The sequence below is a fragment of the Anomaloglossus baeobatrachus genome, chromosome 1 (assembly GCF_048569485.1).
Source record: "Anomaloglossus baeobatrachus isolate aAnoBae1 chromosome 1, aAnoBae1.hap1, whole genome shotgun sequence".
Taxonomy (NCBI): Eukaryota; Metazoa; Chordata; class Amphibia; order Anura; family Aromobatidae; genus Anomaloglossus; species Anomaloglossus baeobatrachus.
The window spans coordinates 209,004,070-209,025,201 of NC_134353.1; the positions used below are offsets into that span (position 1 = coordinate 209,004,070).

The 21,132-nt window shown below is 41.6% G+C and overlaps 1 protein-coding gene across 2 annotated transcripts in view; it reads left to right on the forward strand.

Moving 5' to 3' along the window:
• Positions 1 to 21,132, forward strand: part of LRBA (LPS responsive beige-like anchor protein) — an 805,540-nt gene that overhangs the window by 409,191 nt on the left and 375,217 nt on the right. For both annotated transcript variants that reach the window (XM_075347936.1, XM_075347944.1), the window contains exon 36: positions 16,793 to 16,939. In XM_075347936.1, the coding sequence (XP_075204051.1) occupies positions 16,793 to 16,939 (147 nt within the window). The remainder of the gene's footprint in view (positions 1 to 16,792; positions 16,940 to 21,132) is intronic.

Sequence of the window (21,132 nt, forward strand, 5' to 3'; positions counted from 1 at the left end):
CACTGTGGGGAAAAAAAAAGCACAGTGGGCATGGCATTTTTCTAAAGCCTATCCACTGCTCCACTGTACAACACGGCGTTTGTGACGGTGCAAAAAACATACTGCGTCTAAAACACTGCTAGTCCTGATCGTGGGCACTTACCCTTACATATTAGAAAGGAAAAAGAATAACTGGTCCACTTTCATTTTGTATCATGGATATGGAGGCAAATTATAAAGTAATGTTGGACAATACTATCTAAAAGGATGCAAGTTGCCTTTCAATGGAAATGTAGTATCAATTTATTTCACCGTGTGAAGGCTTTATTGGCCCTGTTACTACAAGAGCATTAGGTCTAAGGGGTTAACGTTCTTCTAGTGGAGAGCACTTAGGGCGGCTTTGCACACTACGACATCGCAGATGCATGTCGGTGGGGTCAAATCGAAAGTGACGCACATCCGGCGTCACTTGCGATGTCGTAGTGTGTAAATCCTAGATGATACGATGAACGAGCGCAAAAGCGTTGTTATCGTATCATCGGTGCAGGCTCCGACATTTCCATAATGCCGGTGCCGCGACAGGTATGATGTTGTTCCTAGTTCCTGCGGCAGCACATATCGCTGTGTGTGAAGCCGCAGGAGCGAGGAACAGCTCCTTACCTGCCGCCAGTTGCTATACGGAAGGAAGAAGGTGGGCGGGATGTTTACATCCTGCTCATCTCCACCCCTCCGCCGCCATTGGCCGCCTGCCGTGTGACGTCGCTGTGACGCCGCATGACCCGCCCCCTTAGGAAGGAAGCGGGTCACCGGCCAGAGCGACGGTCGCAGGGCAGGTGAGTGCATGTGAAGCTGGCGTAGCGATAATTATCGCTACGCCAGCTATCACAAGATATCGTACCTGCGACAGGGGCGGGGACTATCGCGTGCGACATCGCAGCATCGGCTTGCTTGCGATGTCGCAACGTGCAAAGCCCGCCTAAGTCAGCATAAGGAGACTCCTAGGCCATACAATGCTTCTAAGTAAATTTAAAAATGCAAATTGCCTTTTCTGAGCGGGAGAGGACAGGAGCTCTAGTGCAACCTATTGGAAGTAACAATCCTAAAAGTCAGTATTGATCCTACCTGCTAGACTCCAAAGGATGTCATATCCTGGTTCAATACCTTATTCCATACCTGTTTGTTTTGCTATGTAGTGAAGTGTATTGTTGAGACACAAATCAAAACGACCCCATTTTAATCTGTCTGACTAGTAAAGCACTAGGGAGACACTTTGCTTTTCTTGCATACTTGCTCTTGAGAAGATATCCTGAATTTATTAAACTTTGTCACCTATTGAAAGTGACAATCCTAAAGTCAATATTGATTCCAGCTATCATGAAAAGTCACTTTCTCCATTCTTTGTATTCTAGAATGGAAGAGACAATGTATGTAAGCTGCGCTCTACTGTACTTAAAGGGGTTATTCGCGATTGGTATTTTTTTTCTTTAGGACAAATATATAAAATCCCAAAAGCTTACCTGAACTTAGCAGCAAGGCAAATCCCAACTTGGCGGTATGTACAGGTTATCTAGGTCATGCTGTAAAGTTTTCAGTTGCCTTTAGCGGTAAATGGGCTACTTCTGTGTTTTTGTAAAGGAGATGCCCACCAAAGCGGAGTCTGGAAGGAAAAGATAACCTGTAGGCCTAATTAGACCTCATTCACATCATGGTTTGGTCTCCATGAATAAACAGGGAAAAGATGCATCCAATAGAGGCTGTGACAGACTCCTTACAGCTCGTCACCCATAGGCTCCTCCATTTAAAAATAAAACACATATACAGTATATTCCATCTTTTGCCAGACTCGTATAGCATACTGTGGTTCTTTACCCTATTCCACACTTTTTTATTTTGCCTAGTAGTGATGTGTATTTACCAGACACAAATCAATTATACACCGTTTTTATCTGTCTGATTAATAAATGCTTTTGAGAACAGGTCCTGAATTATTAAACTTTGTGAAAACTTTTTTTATTTATTTATTTTTTTTATATCTTTTATTTGTAAAAACGTATACGGGACTTCCTGTTCCTGTCCTGGCTGAGGTGGAAGCTTAGAGGAGAGCTCCTGCCACCCCTCACAGAAACCGACTAAAAACAGACCCCCCCGGACGAGCCACCAAACAGAGAGCAGCACAGGAGGTTACCTAAAGCAGACCGCTATGGAACGGTACCTCCTGAGAAGCTCTGGGAGCGGTGAGTCAGCCTGGAGAAGCTTTGATATGGACAGAGGAGAAGATAAGATAATGGCGCCGAGCCTGATGGGGGAGGAGCCTGAACGCATGGTGAGAGACACAGAAAAGCAAACACAGAGCTGGAAGGGGAGAGATAAGGGAGATATGAGCGAGGAGACAGGAGATAAGGAAGATATGAGCGAGGAGTCACAGGAGGACACAGCAGGAGAGAGGTGGATGCAGGGGACTGATGACGGTGGATCCCAATGGGAGGATGAAGGAGATATGGAGGCAGAGGGGAGAGAAGATGCAGGCAAAGCAGGGCACCTCAGAGACACAGCAGTGTTGGAGGATGAAACTGACAAACAGTACAGGGAGATTAATCCCACTCAGACTCACAGGAAGTCAAATGCAAGAATTAATAATACCCCTTCCAAAGGAAACAAAAAGCAGCTTACTACACCAACATCACAAGCCTGCAAGCTATTGGGGGATGGAGGTGGTGGCCCAGTCCAGACAAAGAGAACTAAGAAAACAGCACCACCTGCAGGCCAAGACAAGTACACACAAAAGCTTAATGTGGACTATAAAAAACTGGCTGAAGAAGTGACATCACACTTGTCAAAAGAGATTAAAGTGGCTATTGAGGCAGCCATACAAACATCATTAGCTAATATGCAAAAACAGATAAATGCCCATGCATCTAGACTGGCAGAATCAGAGCAGAGAATATCTGACTCCGAGGAGACAATACTGGCTATGCAAGCACAAATAGCAGCTCTAGCAAAATCTAATGAATACTTGAAGGATAAAGCGGACGATTTGGAAAACAGATCGAGACGAAACAACCTACGTATAGTCGGGTTGCCAGAGTCTGTGTCGATTGGACAGTTGGATAATATATGCGAGTTGGAGCTACCGCAGGCCCTGGGCATAAAGGCGAAATTCAGAGTTGAAAGAGCCCACAGAGTGGGTCCACTGAGACACCAGGAGGCTAATAAGGGAGAGGGCCAAAACTCAAACAAGAATACCCCGATAAGAGCCAGGCAGGTGATTGTCAAGTACCTTGATTATAAGCATAAGGAGGAAATATTGAGGGCCTTTAGAGAACGAAAGCGTCCACTACAATATCAAGGCAACAGACTGCTAATTTTTGGGGATTATTCAGCGGAAGTATCCAGAAGGAGAAAAGAATTTACCAAAATTTGCTCATTTCTGTACAACAAAAAAGTAAAGTGCCAGCTATTATACCCTGCTACACTGAAAGTTAGAAACCCCAATGGCTCGTTTGTATACTACAAGGACTACAAAGAAGCAGAAAACATTCTCATGGCAGAGCTCAACAAGACTAGGTCAGAAAGGCAAGAAAAAGGAGCTAGTGGAGAAGGGAATAATAGAAGAGGATCCCCCACAAGCTCAGGAAGAGATGTGGGACGTCTTGGGGGACAAAAGCAAGTCGAGACCAGGGAGGAAAGGAGGCCAAGCCCGGGTCGACAGCATAATTCTCGCCTGGAACACAGGAACCAACCCTTGGAGAGAAACCATGATACCTGAACTGGAACTCGCTCATTGTTTTTCCTTTTTTTGCCTGTTTTTTTTTTTTTTTTTTTTCTCTTCCCAAACAGGGAGAGGCGTTGAGGAGGATGCATTACGGAGAGAGGGTTGGGGAGGTGAGAGGAGGAGGGGGAAGGGAAAAAAGAGAGGAAAACATCCCAAAGTCTGGGTCCTCTTCCCCCCCCCTCTCTTTTTTTTTTTTTGTTTTTTTTTGTTTTTTTTTTTGTTCTTCTCCTTTCTTTCTCCATCTTCTCTCCCCTTGGTCTTTTTTTTCTTTTTTTCTTTTTCTCCTTTGTCCAGGAACATCATCCAAATTCAAATGAAGTGGGCCTGTTCTGGGCGGACTGATGGCTACCTGGAGTCAGAGATAAGTAGGACTGGAGAATCTTGCTGAGGTTTTGACATACTGTGCTAATTTTTGCATAATTTTCAAAGGCTTATTCAAGTTAGTCCGGGGATAGAACATATATTTTTTGGGGGGTGATTAGGGAGCTACATATTTTGGCTAGGAATAGGGGAGCTCACCAACGTGGCGGGAAGCGCCGTGGATTTCTCGGAAGGGAAATTATGTTTTACAGTTACATGCTTTTTGTTGTATTTGTTATATTTGCAAGGTGGGGAAAGGGAGTGTCGATTTTGTGGTACCAACTGTGATTCTAGTGTCGAACATCTCGTCTTCCTTGATGCAGGGGCCCATAGGGGAGGGAGTAGTAAAAGCAGAATACCCAGGTAAACATGATACAGATAACTACGTGGAATGTTAAAGGGCTGAGATCACCTAACAAACGAGCAATGATATTGAGACATCTGAAAAGACTAAAGACAGACATTGCCTTATTACAGGAAACCCACTTGGGGGGGGAGGACTTTTTCCGCATGAAGAAACATTGGGTGGGCACCGTTTACGGGGCAGCGGCACAAGGTAGAAAAGCGGGCACTATGATTCTAATAAATAAACAATTCAGTCATGAGGTAGTGGCACATGAGGCAGACGACCATGGAAGGTGGCAGCACTTAACAATCGTTAGTCCAGCGGGTAAACTCAGTATTTATAATGTCTATGGCCCAAATTCACAACAAATCACATTTCATGATGACATAAAGGCCACCATATTAGCAGATGGGGAGGCTAACATTATAGTGGGAGGCGATTTTAACACTGTCCCAGACTCAGCTGAAGATAGGAGGAGGGGCGAGGAGGGGACAGCTAATGTGGGCAGGAGTTTAGACAATAGGGATGTAACATTAGAAGACGTAGGACTGAAAGACATCTGGAGACTAACTCACCCACATGACAGAGAGTATACACACTTCTCTCACCCTCATGATAGCTGGTCACGTATTGATCAGTTCTGGATCTCGCAAGACTTACTGAGTGGAACGCAAGATTGTGTGATAGAGAATATGGTGATCTCTGATCATAGTCCGGTGAGATTGGGCATTAGAGAGAAATTCAGGAGAGGTACAGATATCATATGGAGATTCCCATCGTTCCTTCTCAGGCAAGATAATTTCCATAAGGTGCTACAGGAGTGGTGGGGAGAATTCGCAGAGGACAATAAGGAACATAGAGAGTCCCCAGTGATATTTTGGGAAACGGCAAAAGCGGTCCTAAGGGGCCGTCTGGTGGGGTACGCAGCCATGATCAAACGGAAAACCAATGAGAATTATAATTTCCATAGTGAAGCAGTACGGGTAGCATATACAAATTATGTGACAAATAGATCTCCCATGACAAAAGGCAGATGGTTGGAGGCAAAAGAGGGATTTGACGAATGGGCCAAAAAAAAGGAACAACTATTCTGGTCGCACAAGGAGGTTGACTTACATAGGTTTGGCAACAAGGCGGGAAGGATGTTGGCCAATCTGGCAAGGGGCAGCAGAAAGATGACAGTGATCTCTAAACTGAAAACAAAGGGGGGAGAGGTGACTACGGATCCTAAGGACATTAATAAACTGTTGGGAGATTACTATAGAAAACTATATGGGTCAGGGAATAACGACATGACTGATGAGGCAGAGTGGCTAAGACAAGCCCAAATGCCTAGCTTGACGGAGGAAGATTTGAGTGCCTTAAACGCAGATATCACAGTAGAGGAGGTGACGAGAACAATTGGGGAGCTTAACACCAACAAGGCACCGGGACCTGACGGTTTCAATAGTGAATTCTATAAGGCTCTGAAGGATCTGATCTCGCCGGATCTAACCTCAGTCTTTAATGCTTTCCTGGGAGGGGCGGAAATACCCAAAAATTCCAACATAGCATATATTAAATTACTCCCCAAGGGAACCAAGGACCTGGATGATCCCTCTAGTTATAGACCTATATCGCTCATAAATCAGGATTTAAAAATTATGTCCAAGATCATGGCTAATAGACTGGCCGAGATCTTACCTAGGATCATTACGAATCACCAGGTGGGGTTTATTAAGGGGAGAAATGCCGTTACCAATATCCGAAAGACAATTCTAGTGGTAGACGCGGTTAGACTGGGTCTCACTGAGGGAGGGGCTAGACCTGCCCTAGTTACACTTGACGCAGAAAAAGCGTTTGATAATGTAAATTGGGGGTGGTTAGACAGGGTAATGGAGGCCATAGGGATTGTAGGCAAGATGAGACTTTACATTAGAAACCTTTATGCCAACTCGGGAGCTAGGGTACACACTCCGGGCTTTCTATCAGACGTGTTCCCTTTGATGAAGGGAACAAGACAGGGCTGCCCATTATCTCCTCTTTTATTCAACCTGGCAATCGAGCCGTTGTCAAGAATACTACAGGGACAAAATAGCTTTAAAGGAATCAAGATAAGGGGTTCAGAAGTAAAGACAGCGCTTTTTGCTGATGACATCATACTTTATATGGGGGACCCCGGTGCGGATTTGCCACAGACTCTTGCCTTGATTGAAAAATTTGGCTCATTCTCCGGTTTCAAACTGAACAAAAAAAAATGCGAGATCATGTTCCTAAAGGGGCATCATGGGACAATGGGGGGACAAATAAGGGATGGCTGTCTATGTGGAATTCCTATAGCACAATCTTCAATTAAATACCTGGGAGTGCATATAGGAAGATCGGTGGAAACAATCTATAACTTGAATTATGGACCGCTAATCAGGAAAATTACAGTTCAATTAAAGGGATGGAAAGGTCTGCCACTTCCATTACTGGCAAGATGCCACCTGATAAAAATGATGAGCTTTCCTAGGCTGCTGTATCCCTTCCAGACAATCCCGCTATTGCTAAAACTAAAGGATGTGAATAAGCTCAACTCCGCGTATACAGAATTTCTGTGGAGGGGAAGGAAACCCAGAATAAAGCTGCATACGCTGATGAAGTCAGCAGAGGAGGGAGATCTAAACTTTCCAGATGTCCAAGGGTATAATCTTGTATGTATCATGAGGCATGTAATTGATTGGGTGAGAGGAACGAGTAGGCACTCAGATCATGCGATGGAAACTAAATATGCGTCACCGTGGGATCTGACGTCCATTCTACACTCCCCACTATCCAGGGTTGAAGGGCACATAAGGAACTCAATTATATTCCGAGACACCATGCTAACATGGAAGTCGGTAAGGAAAAAACTGGGGCTCTCATGGAAAGTGTCCAAGTACTTGAACCCCTGGGCATTCCCAAATTTTCCCCTGGGACGAGAAAACAAGCTATTTACTAGATGGAAAGAGAGGGGAGTCAGGAGAATGATAGATGTTATGAATGTGGAGGGCAGGAGGTGGATGACAGGTCGGGAAGTGTTGGATAAGTACAACCTTAATAGCTCACATGTCATCCAGTATGAACAATTGAAACATGGAATAATAGGAGACCTGGGTGTGGTTGGAAGAGAGCTGAACAGAAGTTCGATTGATGAGTTACTGGAATGTGATGTAACAAGTATAAATGTCTCTAAAATTTATCGATCGCTAAGGGGGGTGCTTATCTCACGGGAGGATAGTCGGACTTTAAAAGCGTGGGGGAAACAATTGGGAAGGGAAGAAGTGGTGGATGATATACTGAGAGGATGGGTACAAGTGCGGAAACATATTACCAATGAGAGATGGAGAGACACTCAATTCAGAATTCTACATAGGGCCATTATAGGTTTCAACATACCAGGTAGGGATAGGTGGTGTCCTAAGTGTCAAAAAGAAAAAACGGATATGCTACATGGGCTATGGGAATGTGAGACAATCGCTAGGTTCTGGAACCAAGTCAGACTATTTGCCCAGTCAACATGGGGAATTTTCAGCAAACTAGACTTAATGGTGTGGATTTTCCACTCCTTTGAGGGAGGAGTAGGAGGAGGACCGAACACGCCGGAAAAGAGGAAATACGCAATAATGCATGACATAGCCATGATAGCTAAGCGTTGCATCTTAAAACACTGGATTCAAAGGGAGGGCCCATCCATAAAGGAGGTTGTGGGCGAACTACACAACCTTCTGAGGTGGGAAAAACTAGAAGCGGAGAGGGATAAAGATGGGTTGACAGCCAAGTTTTTTGTGAGATGGAGACATTTTATTGAAAGCCAATTCACACAGGGAGAAATAATTAACCTGATGGCACCTTTTGTTCACTCAGAGTGGTATATCCTGAGCGATATTCAGGACAGCCTGGGTAAACTGAGAATCACCTAGGAGGGGGCTCTGGCGGGAGGGGGAGACGAGACGGTTGGGAATACCAAGACACGCTAGCAAAATTGAAATCATTCAGGGACGACACAGAGATTTAACGAATTGTATTGCATATGTTATATTATATTTCATTACCTATGTTTTGGTTTAATGTTACTGTATACTATCTTAAATCGAACAGCAACATGGAACTCCAAATTGGGGTATCACCCACCTCTATGTCACATTTTGTCAGACGAATGTTCTTCTTTTGCAATGATACTTGTCATGTTTTTACAAATTTGAAAAATCAATAAAAAACGTTTTGGAAAAAAAAAAACAAAAAAAAAAAAAACGTATACGGCGCTAAGTTGAGCACAACTGGAAGTAAACACCATATTCAATAATTTGTTCAACACTGCATGAAGAAGGTCTGAGTGTTACACATGAGCTATATATTTACCATAAAGGGAAAAAAGGTCAGTTTTAGGTTATTTTTTCCCTCAGTGGGTGTTAATCATTGGTTAACATTAGAAATCTATTAAATATGGCCCCTCTGCTCATGACCAATAAGAAAAATGAATGCCAGCATCCCGTGTGTGTTATTGTTTGCGTCTACTTGTCCCAATCTTAGGTTCAACAGTAGAAGTGAATCTGTCCATGCCTCTGGCTTAAATGCTAACTATCGTCTTGCAATGATTGTGAGTCACCATACGGATACTGACTGCCGAATCATGACAGTCTGCCTATTTTATGAATTGTAGTCTATTTCCAGCACAAATCTGCAGTCACATAACTAAGTGTGCGATTTTCTTGCTGTCGGTTATGTGCCAACTAGCTCCTCAACCGCCCGTTCGCACTGTGCACATTGCACACTGTCATAATGCGTCAGTCTGGAATCACACACCGCCTGCAGAAATTTCTCTTGTGTCTGGAATATCTTTAAATTGTGAGACTGTTTTCACTTCCCATCAGCACATCTCCTAGGCAGTTAGAACTGAATTGTATTGTAGACAGGAAGTGGTTAAAGGAAGTATCCCATTTACATTTTTTTTTATTTTTTCTTTATTTTTTTTAAACTTTATATAAAGTAACTTGATGGAGAAGGCAATGTTGAAAACGAATTTTATTTCTCCCCAATCATTAGGTACAGTGTAGATGCAAACAAAAGTTCTTAATGTGTAAAAAGATAAAGATTTGTCTAACTGATCATATTAGGGTAACAGTGACAATACTATAATATATTGCATGCATGTGATCACATTAAAAGTTAGGGAGAAATCTATTCATTTTTTATTTCTGAAATGTTTTCAGTAGTGCATCAGCACTGGGTTGGTACTAAAAAGGGGTTTCTGGGCTTAAGGTAAATTTCTGAAATCACTATGTGACTGCACATTTGCAAATCCTGACGGTGTGTAGTACGTATTGCTAGATTGGTAGTCTTGTGCCTATAAAATTCTACTTGCATTTCTCAATAGAACATTAAGAGAAGCAACTGAGAATCTAGTCTGCACGTGACTACCCGCACAATCCAAACTGACCACTGATGGGAATCCTGACAGTGTGTAGTATGTGTTGCCAAACTGGCAGTCCTGTACTCGCAAAATTCTACTTGATTTTCTCAATAGAATGAGAGAAATCGATGAGAATCTAGTCAGCACATCACCACATTCACAATCCAAACTGACTGTTGAGGGGAATCTTGACAGTGTGTAGGACGTATCGCCAGACTGGCAGTCCTGTGTCGATGAAATTCTACTTGCATTTCTCAATAGAACAATGAGAGAAACAGATGAGAATCTAGTTGGCTTGTGACCACCTGCACAATCCATGCTAAAGGGGGCTTTACACGCTACGACATCGCTAATGCGAAGTCGTTGGGGTCACGGAATTGTTGACACACATCCGGCCGCATTAGCGATGCCGTTGCGTGTGACACCTATGAGCGATTTTGCATCGTGGCAAAAATGTGCAAAATCGCTCATCGTGACATGGGGTCCATTCTCAAATATCGTTACTGCAGCAGTAACGAAGTTGTTCCTCGTTCCTGCGGCAGCAGACATCGCTCCGTGTGGCACCGCAGGAGCGAGGAACCTCTCCTTACCTGCCTCCCGGCCGCTATGCGGAAGGAAGGAGGTGGGCGGGATGTTACGTCCCGCTCATCTTCGCCCCTCCGCTTCTATTGGGCGGCGGTTCAGTGACGCAGCTGTGACGTCGCTGTGACGCTGAACAAACCGCCCCCTTAAAAAGGAGGCGGTTCGCCGGTCACAGCGACGTCGCCGGGCAGGTAAGTACGTGTGACGGGTCTGGGCGATGTTGTGCGGCACGGGCAGCGATTTGCCAGTGTTGCACAACAATGGGGGCGGGTACCCACGCTAGCGATATCGGTGACGATATCGCAGCGTGTAAAGCAGCCTTTACAGTTGAGGGGAATGCTGACAGTGTGTCATGCCCTGGCAGGGTGCATAATGCACGCTATTAAGATTTGCCAACCTTTTTGTCACAGAGTAACTGCATAAATGTACCTTGAGCTGGTAAAAATAAACCCTTATAATATACAAAGCAATGAATCGTTAAACTTTATAACAATTTTTATTATTTTTGTCCTTATAACTTTATTAAGAGAGAAATGGTCACATTTGGGGAAAAAAAGGTTTGATGTTTTAAAGTAATGAACCCTTTGTATGACTTCCAGCAATTGAGGGAATTTGGCCCCTCATCTCTAACCTTCTAATCTTCTGGTTTTGGCTTACTAATACTGACCAAACAATGACCTGAGGTTTTGCATAAACTGTCATTCATTATAACCTAGAAACACAATGAAGAATTTTCCTTGGAACGTTTGGGACCCAATGTCCTCCCCCATCCATGGCCCAGTATGTCCTGTGTGTTGTGAACATGCTGTACACCCTTCTGTACACCCTTCTGTACTTTAAAATACAATGAAAGCCATAAAAAGGAAATGGATTCAGTTACACAAGGAACATTAAGTCTGAGTTCAGAAATATCTGCATACAGGGACGGTGGACCATCAGTGATGCAGCTCGGGGGCCGGCAGTGTGAGAATCTGTCTGATCACATCTCTGAGGAAATGCTGACATCTTCCTGAGATGATTGAACTTCTAGAGTCTAGACTTGGTTTGTAAACTGCAGATATTTTATGGCCACTTCTAAACACAATCATTATCCTTTAATTTGTGCTTGGGGTAGCTGTGCTCTAATTACTGAAGGAAAGAAAAGAAACTCCTGTGGCAGAATGCTATTAGGCCACTGAGATTTGTGAACGGCCCCAGCCCATGTGGTGTTTATTAAGGCAATGTTGGTAATTTCACTGCTGCGAACTTAAAATCCTCATGGGGGAGTTAATTACAGGAAAACCATTCCAAATATCAATAAGCTGCATATTTTCCATGACAAGGGCTTTCTCGGCTCAGGTTTAACAATTGCAGAATGTTGCACATATGCTACCTTGACAAACTGGAATGGTGTTTCATTTCGAGCTGTATTAGGGGCGCTCCTCTTCACATGGCCGCCTCGCAGCTTTGGGGAGTTTTATTTATGTAAAGACAAGTGTTCTCACGAGGGGGGTGGACATTTTTCCTAGCACCTCTCGATTGAAAGTATGCCATACACGCCTCAGGGTTGTTCAAGACTTTTCCTTTGTATTGTACTGTTTGGTGTGGAATAGCAGATCAGACTGCTGGGGACGTAGCTTTCTGTGTACAGGTCTCTGCAAAATATAAGGCTAACAAACTGGAGAACAAGTTCGATCTGTATCCATACAACTAGTCACGATGGCGTTATGTCATTTCCTGATCAGGAAAAAACAGTAATGTTGATGGATCATTTGCATCAGACTAACTTTTATGTTGCACTTTTTTTGCTGTTCCTTTCTTTTTTTTTTTTTTTTAAGTGCGTTTTTGGTTTAGTTTCCAAAGAATATTTTTAAACCATATTTAATTGCTGAAACACTGTAATTCGACACTTAAAAATGCAACTGCACTGATGGATAGATAGATCTATAGATAGATCTATAGATAGATTTATAGATAGATCTATAAATGGATGGATGGATCTGTAAATGCATGGATGGATAGATCTATAGATAGAGCTAAAGATAGATTTATAGATAGCTCTATAGATAGATGGATGCATAGATCTATAGATTGATAGCTGGATAGATCAATAGATGGATACATGGATCTATGGATACATGGATCTATGGATACATGGATCTATGGATACATGGATCGCTGAATGGACGGATCTATAGATGGATGGATGGACGGATCTATAGATGGATTGATCGATGGATGGATGGATCTATAGAGGGATGGATGGATGGACGGATCTATAGAGGGATGGATGGAGCTATAGGTGGATGGATTCATAGATTGATCTATGGATCGAGATGAATGGATTGATCTATTGATGGATTGATCTATTGATGGATTGATCTATTGATGGATTGATCTATTGATGGATTGATCTATTGATGGATTGATCTATTGATGGATTGATCTATTGATGGATCGAAGGATAGATAGATGGATCTGTAGATGGAGAAAATGGATGGATCGATCCATTGATGGATGGATCTATTGATGGATGGATAGATGGATGAATCGATGGATCTATAGATGTAGAAGATGGATGATGGATCGATCTATTGATGGATGGATCAATAGATGGATTGATAGATGGATCGATGGATGATTGGGTCAGTGGATAGATTGATCTATAGATGGATTGATCTATAGATGGATGGATCTATAGATGGATGGATGGATCTATAGATGGATGGATCTATAGATGGATGGATGGATCTATAGATGGATGGATGGATCTATAGATGGATCTATAGATACATAGGTAAATAGGTAATATCTCTAGCCGTAGACTGTGAGCCCTATCGGGCAGGGTCCTTTCTCCTCCTTTACCAGTCTGCCTATGTTTTCACATGTACAGCGCCATGGAATAAGTGGTGCTACGATAATTTAATAATAATATATAAAAAGTTGCCCAAAGATGCCTATTCAGGTAAAAAAAAAAAATCACACTCCCAAAAAAAAACCAGTTTGACATTCTTGATACTCACTTTGGCATAAGTTTTCATGAGATCACATCCCCTTTGCTAGAATTGTTAGCGGCCTCAGATTTTATACACACAGAGATCGAGTTGGAAAATAAAATCTGCATTTACAGTACATGGGAATATGGTCTAATAATCCCATAACTCAGAAAAGCTTGTTTCCTTTCCTTTTAACACTCCTTTACCTTTTATTGATATTTCCATAAGACAGCAGGCAGTACCTGGTTGTTCCTGTGTGTTTTATGGGTAAAAAAAAATTGCAGTTTTATGATGACTGCTATAGATAACGGTAACAATGGCTCTGTGCATGTTTTCCCAATTTAAAACTCAAGTAATGAATCATTTTACATCAACATTAAGCAGTAAATTTTGGTGTGTTTTTAACTACTTTTTTTGGCCCCCAGCCAGATGTTTACATGTAGTTGATATGCTACAGATTTGCCATTCAGATTAAGGCGTCATTCAGACGTCCATGGGCCACATTTTATTCATGGGTATAGCACATACCCATTATGATCTATGGTGCTGTTCACGTTTGTTTGTTTTTTCCGGCAACACGAATGACATGGGCCAATACAGGTCTATGGGTCCTTGAATAACATTTACAGCACACGGGTGGCATCTGTGCGCCATTCATGTGCTGTACGTGTTTAACTTTGAAATGTGTAGGAGAAACTTTGTAATATCTTTATTCATCCACTGATGGGGGGAAAACTGACACCCGGACCGTACACTGATGGTTAAAAATGGACACCCGGACCGTACACTGATGGATAAAAACGGACACCCGGACCGTACACTGATGGATAAAAACGGACACCCGGACCGTACACTGATGGATAAAAACGGACACCCGGACCGTACACTGATGGATAAAAACGGACACCCGGACCGTACACTGATGGATAAAAACTGACACCCGGACCGTACACTGATGGATAAAAACTGACACCCGGACCGTACACTGATGGATAAAAACGGACACCCGGACCGTACACTGATGGATAAAAACGGACACCCGGACCGTACACTGATGGATAAAAACGGACACCCGGACCGTACACTGATGGATAAAAACGGACACCCGGACCGTACACTGATGGTTAAAAACGGACACCCGGACCGTACACTGATGGTTAAAAATGGACACCCGGACCGTACACTGATGGATAAAAACGGACACCCGGACCGTACACTGATGGATAAAAACGGACACCCGGACCGTACACTGATGGATAAAAACGGACACCCGGACCGTACACTGATGGATAAAAACGGACACCCGGACCGTACACTGATGGATAAAAACGGACACCCGGACCGTACACTGATGGATAAAAACGGACACCCGGACCGTACACTGATGGATAAAAACGGACACCCGGACCGTACACTGATGGATAAAAACGGACACCCGGACCGTACACTGATGGATAAAAATGGACACCCGGACCGTACACTGATGGATAAAAATGGACACACAGACCTTACACTGAGGGGTAAATTGGACACACGGATCGTACACTGATGGGAGACATTGAGCACACGGACCTTACACTGGTGGGGAAAACAAACACATAGACCATACACTGGTGGGGAAAACAAACACATAGACCATACACTGGTGGGGAGAAAACGGACACACGGACCGTACACTGATGGGGGAAATTGACACACGGACCGTACACAGATGGGTGAAAACTGACACGGACCGTACACTGATGGGTGAAAGCAGACACACGGACCGTACACTGATGGGTGAAAGCAGACACACGGACCTACACTGATGGGGGGGAATGCTGACACACGAACCATACACTGATGGGAAAAAGCGGACACACAGACCGTACAGTGATGACACACTGATCCAAAACACTGATGACATCAGTACAATTTTTTCATATATGTGTTTAAATCTGGTCGTGTGAATGAGGCCTAACAGGTAGAAAATCTGCAGCACATCACAGTAGCTACAAGACCTATTTTATACGGAAATCGACTTGCAGGGTGCATTTTAAATCTGTTTTATTGGATTTTTACTATATTTCTCCTTTTAAAATGAAGAAGCTGAAACCTGCTGTATATGTACAGCAAAGTCCTCATGTAAAATATGGATTCATAGTGGCAGACATCAGCAGGTGTTTTCTGTCCATTTTTCAGTATGTGTCGTTCATATGTTCCATTATGTTTAAAATAAATTCTAATATACTGTTCATGTTCATGAAGCTAATAGTATCTGGGTTTCCACAGTTCTTTCATAGCTTGATATTGTTTAGTTAGATGCATGGCCAAAGCAATGATATCATTACAAATAATTAATCAACACTGCAGGCTGTGGCCATCATATGTCCATGGACAAAGCATCAACTTAAGTTGTTTCGTGGAATTACATTTTTTGTGGTATTTCTCAAATAAGATGGCAGGTGTGCTTTAATTTGTGGTGAACTTAAAGAAGCACTCCTACCAAACTTTTTATTGCCTAAACTTGTCATTGTTTGGGTAATGTAGTGTATGTATTTATATACTTACTAATCAATGGTTTCTAGCCTCGTTCCATTCCTCTTCCATTGGGTCTGCCTTGGAGCTGGAACTCCCTTTTTTAATGAATATCTATGAAGTCTAAACTTGGTTTGAGGCAATAAAAAGTTTGTTAGAATGCATATTTTAATTCGGTCACAGGAAATCTATTCTGGAAAAGTGGGTGGTCTACTCAAAAATGTGAACATCTAGATTTCTCTGTATATGTACGGGAGTATTTCTATAACTATGTTGTAGAGATGAGTCCATTGGTTCACAGGACTGTGGTCCAACCATCACATCAGTATCCTTGTCCGCTGGACGGTTTTCCTGCAAAACACCTACCTGCCGGCATTCCCGGATTCTCTTCTGATCAGTAGGCCCTTTCTGTCGTCAGAGATGCATCCCACGGCAGTGATGCTGTCATGGTGGGCCTCCAAATCTGTAGAGGTGCCAGGGATTCCAACAGAGGTAGTAGACAGTTCTCAGGGCTAGGCCAGGATTTTGCAAAGCTATTCAATAACCTCTATACCTTTTATATGGCGTATGATGTTTGTATGTGTATGTATAATAAATTTAATTTTTTTATATACCAAATGTTATTATACAAGGTGTAATGCAGAAATGTTTTACTGTTACTTATTGTACTAATGAAGGATTCCAAAGTACCAAATTTCCATGGCACGTTTTCAGGGTCACCACGCGTTGTTCCAGCCTCATTCTAAAATACAGCACAATGCAGTGACTTTGTTGCTGTTAGAGCATGGTGGGTGCGCTTTGTTTATTGTCATTACCACTTAAGGATGTTATCTTTACTTTCCTTGTAGATCCAGAAGAAAACGTACTTGTGAAAGGCAAACAATCAATCAAGAGCCAGGTTGTGGGAGGGCAGATCTTGGAGAGTGATAGCCTTCTGGAAGGGGATGATGACACCTTGTCATCATTAGAGGAGAAGGACTTGGAAAATGTGACAGGTAAATTGAAAACTACCTCTGCCAATATGGCGTTCCTTCATGTACTGTCTGTCTGTGTCATTTATTTGTTTGCGTCAGTCAACAATTAAAGCTAAGTTCTATGCCAGGTTCACATCTAGCTGTTTGATGCTTACGTTTTTTTCTGAATGAAAAATGTAGACAATAAGTGGCCAAAAATCTGGAGTGGAAATTATACAATTTTTTATGCCTTTTTTTTTTATCTCAGCAGGGAAAAACACTTTTTGAAGTACATGATTGTGGGGGTCCTTGGTCACCCTATCTTGGTCCTCCTCTGAAGTTCAGCTTTAGGCCTTGTTCTCACAATCAGAATTTGGTTAGTTTTTTTTTACCTCAGTACTTGGAAGCCAAAATGAGGAATAGAACAATCAAAGGAAAAGTATAATAGAAACACGAGCACCATTTTTGCATTTTTTTTTTTCACCTGCTCCTATTTTTTTCTTACAAATACTGATGTAAAATACTGAACATGTGAATGTGGCCTTATACTGAGCTTCAAAGTAGAGTACAGTATTTTAAATACCGCACATACATCAATAGTATAGAATTTCAATATGTAGTGAAAGCGATTGACGCATCGCAGATTCAAGTCCAATAAAAGGACAAAAAATTTAAGTAAATTTATAAAAGCCTTAAAATTTATTTAAAAAAAAATCAAATTTCAAATCTACCCTTTTTTCTCCGCTGTAAATAAAGAAAAAAAGAGTGTTTGTGGTGATACTTAATCACTTTTATATTTTGATCAGACTTATAAAAATACCTTAATTAACCTGATCGTTAAGTACTCTGTAATGATGAAAAAAAGTCAGAATTCCAGTCCTCCCTTTTAAAAAAAATAATTAAAAACAGATGTTAATGTTATTCATATCTACGTCACATTGATATCAATAAAACTCAGTTTCTCATGAAAAAAAAACAAGCCCTCACCCAGCCCAATTGACAAAAAAAAAAAAAAGTCATGGGTCTCCGAATTAATACAAATTCCTGATTAATTTTATTTTTTTTCTTAATTCAAAAAATCTATTTAGATTTGGCTTCACCGTAATTGTATTGAGCTGCTGGGAATCCTGAAAATAATTTTTTACCAAGAATGAACGCTGTAAAATCAAAACCCAAAAAATAAAACTTAAAAAAATAATAATAATAATAATTTCAGGCGTTTTTTTTCCACAATTTCACCATAATTGGAACTTTATTTTTCTTTTCATAATTATTTATATTGCAAATTGAATGTTGCCATTCAAAACTACTACTACCTTATACAGCTACGTTTGCAAAAAAAAAAAAATAAGAGTTATAGCTCTTGAAAGAAGGGGAGGAAAAAGGGAAAGCGAAAATTGTCTGCAGAGGTGTAAAGAAACAGGAAATGGAAGGGGAAAATATTGTGTGAATGAGATCTAAGACCTCTCATTTGTTTTGCAGTTATTGTAAAAATGCTATTTTTTTTTTTCTCAAAAAAAAAAAAATAAAAGCATCAAAAATCTAATGTGTGAACAAGCGCTTTGATCCTTCTACAAATGTGATGACCCCCATTAGTTTTGTTTGCGAAGGGCGGGTTTTTCTGCATATCAATCGCATGCACTGCTGTTCAGTAGGTCACATATCAGGCCAATTAGCCCGTAGAATATAGAAGACGCTGGACGGGGGTCGCGCCCACAGCCAAGATTTGTGAGCAGCCATTTTAATTAAGAAACTGATGCAAAATTCAACCTGATGTAAATGAATTGAAGAAATCTAAGCAATTCAGAATACATATATAATTCTATAATAATGAAATCCGCATTGGAACATCACGAATTCTAATTGTATACCGGGCCTGTAGATTGGGGTCTTCCGTCCTGGCATCGATACATGTGTTGAAATGAAATCCGAAAAATGTCTCCTTACCTTCATACGAATAGCTTCACATAAAGAAATGACGGATTAAAGGACACACGTTCATCTTTATTTCTGGACGTCCAAGTACAGGCTGGGGCCTTCAATGCTCATATATTACCACATCTTATAGTTTGTAAATAGGTACAATTCTTAGTCCAGGTGATTAAATTCAGCACCGATTAGTCAATATTACAGAGTAATTGCACCCCTTCCAGATTAGGCATGGTATAGTGAGTGCTCGTCATGTACATGAGCCTTTTTCAGATTTGTAACTTCTCAATCTCTAAAAATTCAACAGAGGCACCTAAAGATACGTTACCTGTAAATGCTTCAGAGCAGTCTCCTCTCTGCAGCAGCATCCCCCCACCCTCCTTTCCTTGCTGCAGCCCTGTCCTGCACACGAGTCTCTAAATGCCATTGAATTGAATACCCCTGAGAGACTGATGTGGCTCGCCATACTGCGACTTAAAATTCATTGCCAATGAATAAATGAAGCAGCTGAGGGTCTGGTCTTGTATGTGCAAGTTCCCTGTGTCAACCATATACAGTGTTTCCCGGACCAATCTGCTCACTGAAGAGAAGGGGGCAGACCATTATTACTTTTTAATGATTACACTGGAACATACGAGTGGTGATAACTATTCTATATTATTAATCCACTATAAAACGCCTTTTAGTCACCCCACACTCCTTTTTTTACAATCTATTGTGTACAATATGTACATTTAATGATTGAAAATAGCATTATATCTCTTATTCCCTCCATTTTAGGCACAGTTTGGATTGAATTGAAGCTTAAATGCTGTGTGTCATGTCTGCGGCACCACATCTATAATACAATATTTCACCATCACTTTAACAAATTTATTTAGGTGTAAATGTTGAAAAAAAATTCTGTTTGGCAGAAAATATACACATTTTTTTTTTAATTTAGTTTTCCCTACTTTTTTTTAGACTAAAGTAGGAAATTTCCTACAGCTCCTTTATACTCTTATTCATTTGGGATCTTTTATTCTGTAATAATAATAATAATATAAAAATGTTTTATATAGCGCTAACATATTCCACAGCGCTTTACTTACTGGATTTATGGAAGCCCATCTATCAATACTAAGTTATACTATAATACACACCAGTTACAATATTGCAGAAAATTTTTCTACATCTCGTGATTATTGAGGAGTTTTAGAATTGAATATTTAAATTTTCCAAACATTTCTCAATCTAATTTCCTTTGTTGATGTATGCAAGGAAGGTCCAGAGGAATACAATGATACAGTAATGGAGGTGACAGGGATTTAATTACATAATCCTGACAATGGCAATAGGATTAAGAGGTAATCCTCAATAATAAAGTGATGTGGCTTGGAAATGAAGTGTAAATTGTCAGCTCCCCTCCTTGAGCCGGCTGCCCCTGCCTCTTGCAGCTGCCCTCTCCCTCCTGTAATTGAATGTCGGGAGTGATTGGAAAAATGTTATTTTGCCTCTGGATTACATGTTAATGCACAGAGTGCAAAAGAACAGAGAGCTGCTTATTTCATTCATTTGTGAGGACGAGCACTGGGAAATCAAGGCAGCTCTGTAGCTATCTGCTGCCCATCTGCAAACACAATGTATCTGTACACTGGGAATAAAGGGCAGAGCCTGCTCGAATCTCAGCAGAGAATCTTCCTCATTGTCCACATGGCACACATGAAGATTGATGGCAGATTAAAGACACTCACCCGTCTAACAATCGATGGAAATGACAATTCATCTGAAATTCTTTGGCAGTAATTCACCAAAATCATTACCTGGCCCTGTGCTCCTCATCCCTCAGCACTATATTAATCCAGAATTTCCGTGTCACTCATGTACTGCACAGCTCTTTGTATAAATGTACTGTATGGAGGATCAATAGGCATATGGCAGTCATATAGGGGCATATTCCTATGAGACTATGCTCTGCAGAAATAAATGGTCTTGCTTAAGTGCATGTGTGCTGCCAGTATGAACCTTCTTTGCATAAGTAGCATACCTCATTGTTTATTTTGGCCTACACAATTCTGTGCCCTACAGAAATAGTGGCATCATTCCATTATAGTGCTATATATGCTATGCTACACAGAAATGAAAAGCATTATGTATTTGTGTGTAGCTATGTGTTCTGAGACTGCAAACAAAATTGTAGTATGTGAAAGGAGTGTGTGATTGTGTGGGCTGGTACTGTGTGTGTGTGTGTGTGTGTGTGCGTGTGTGTGCGTGTGTGTGTGTGTGCGTGTGTGTGCGCGCATTGCTACTATGTATGGGGGCTGGTA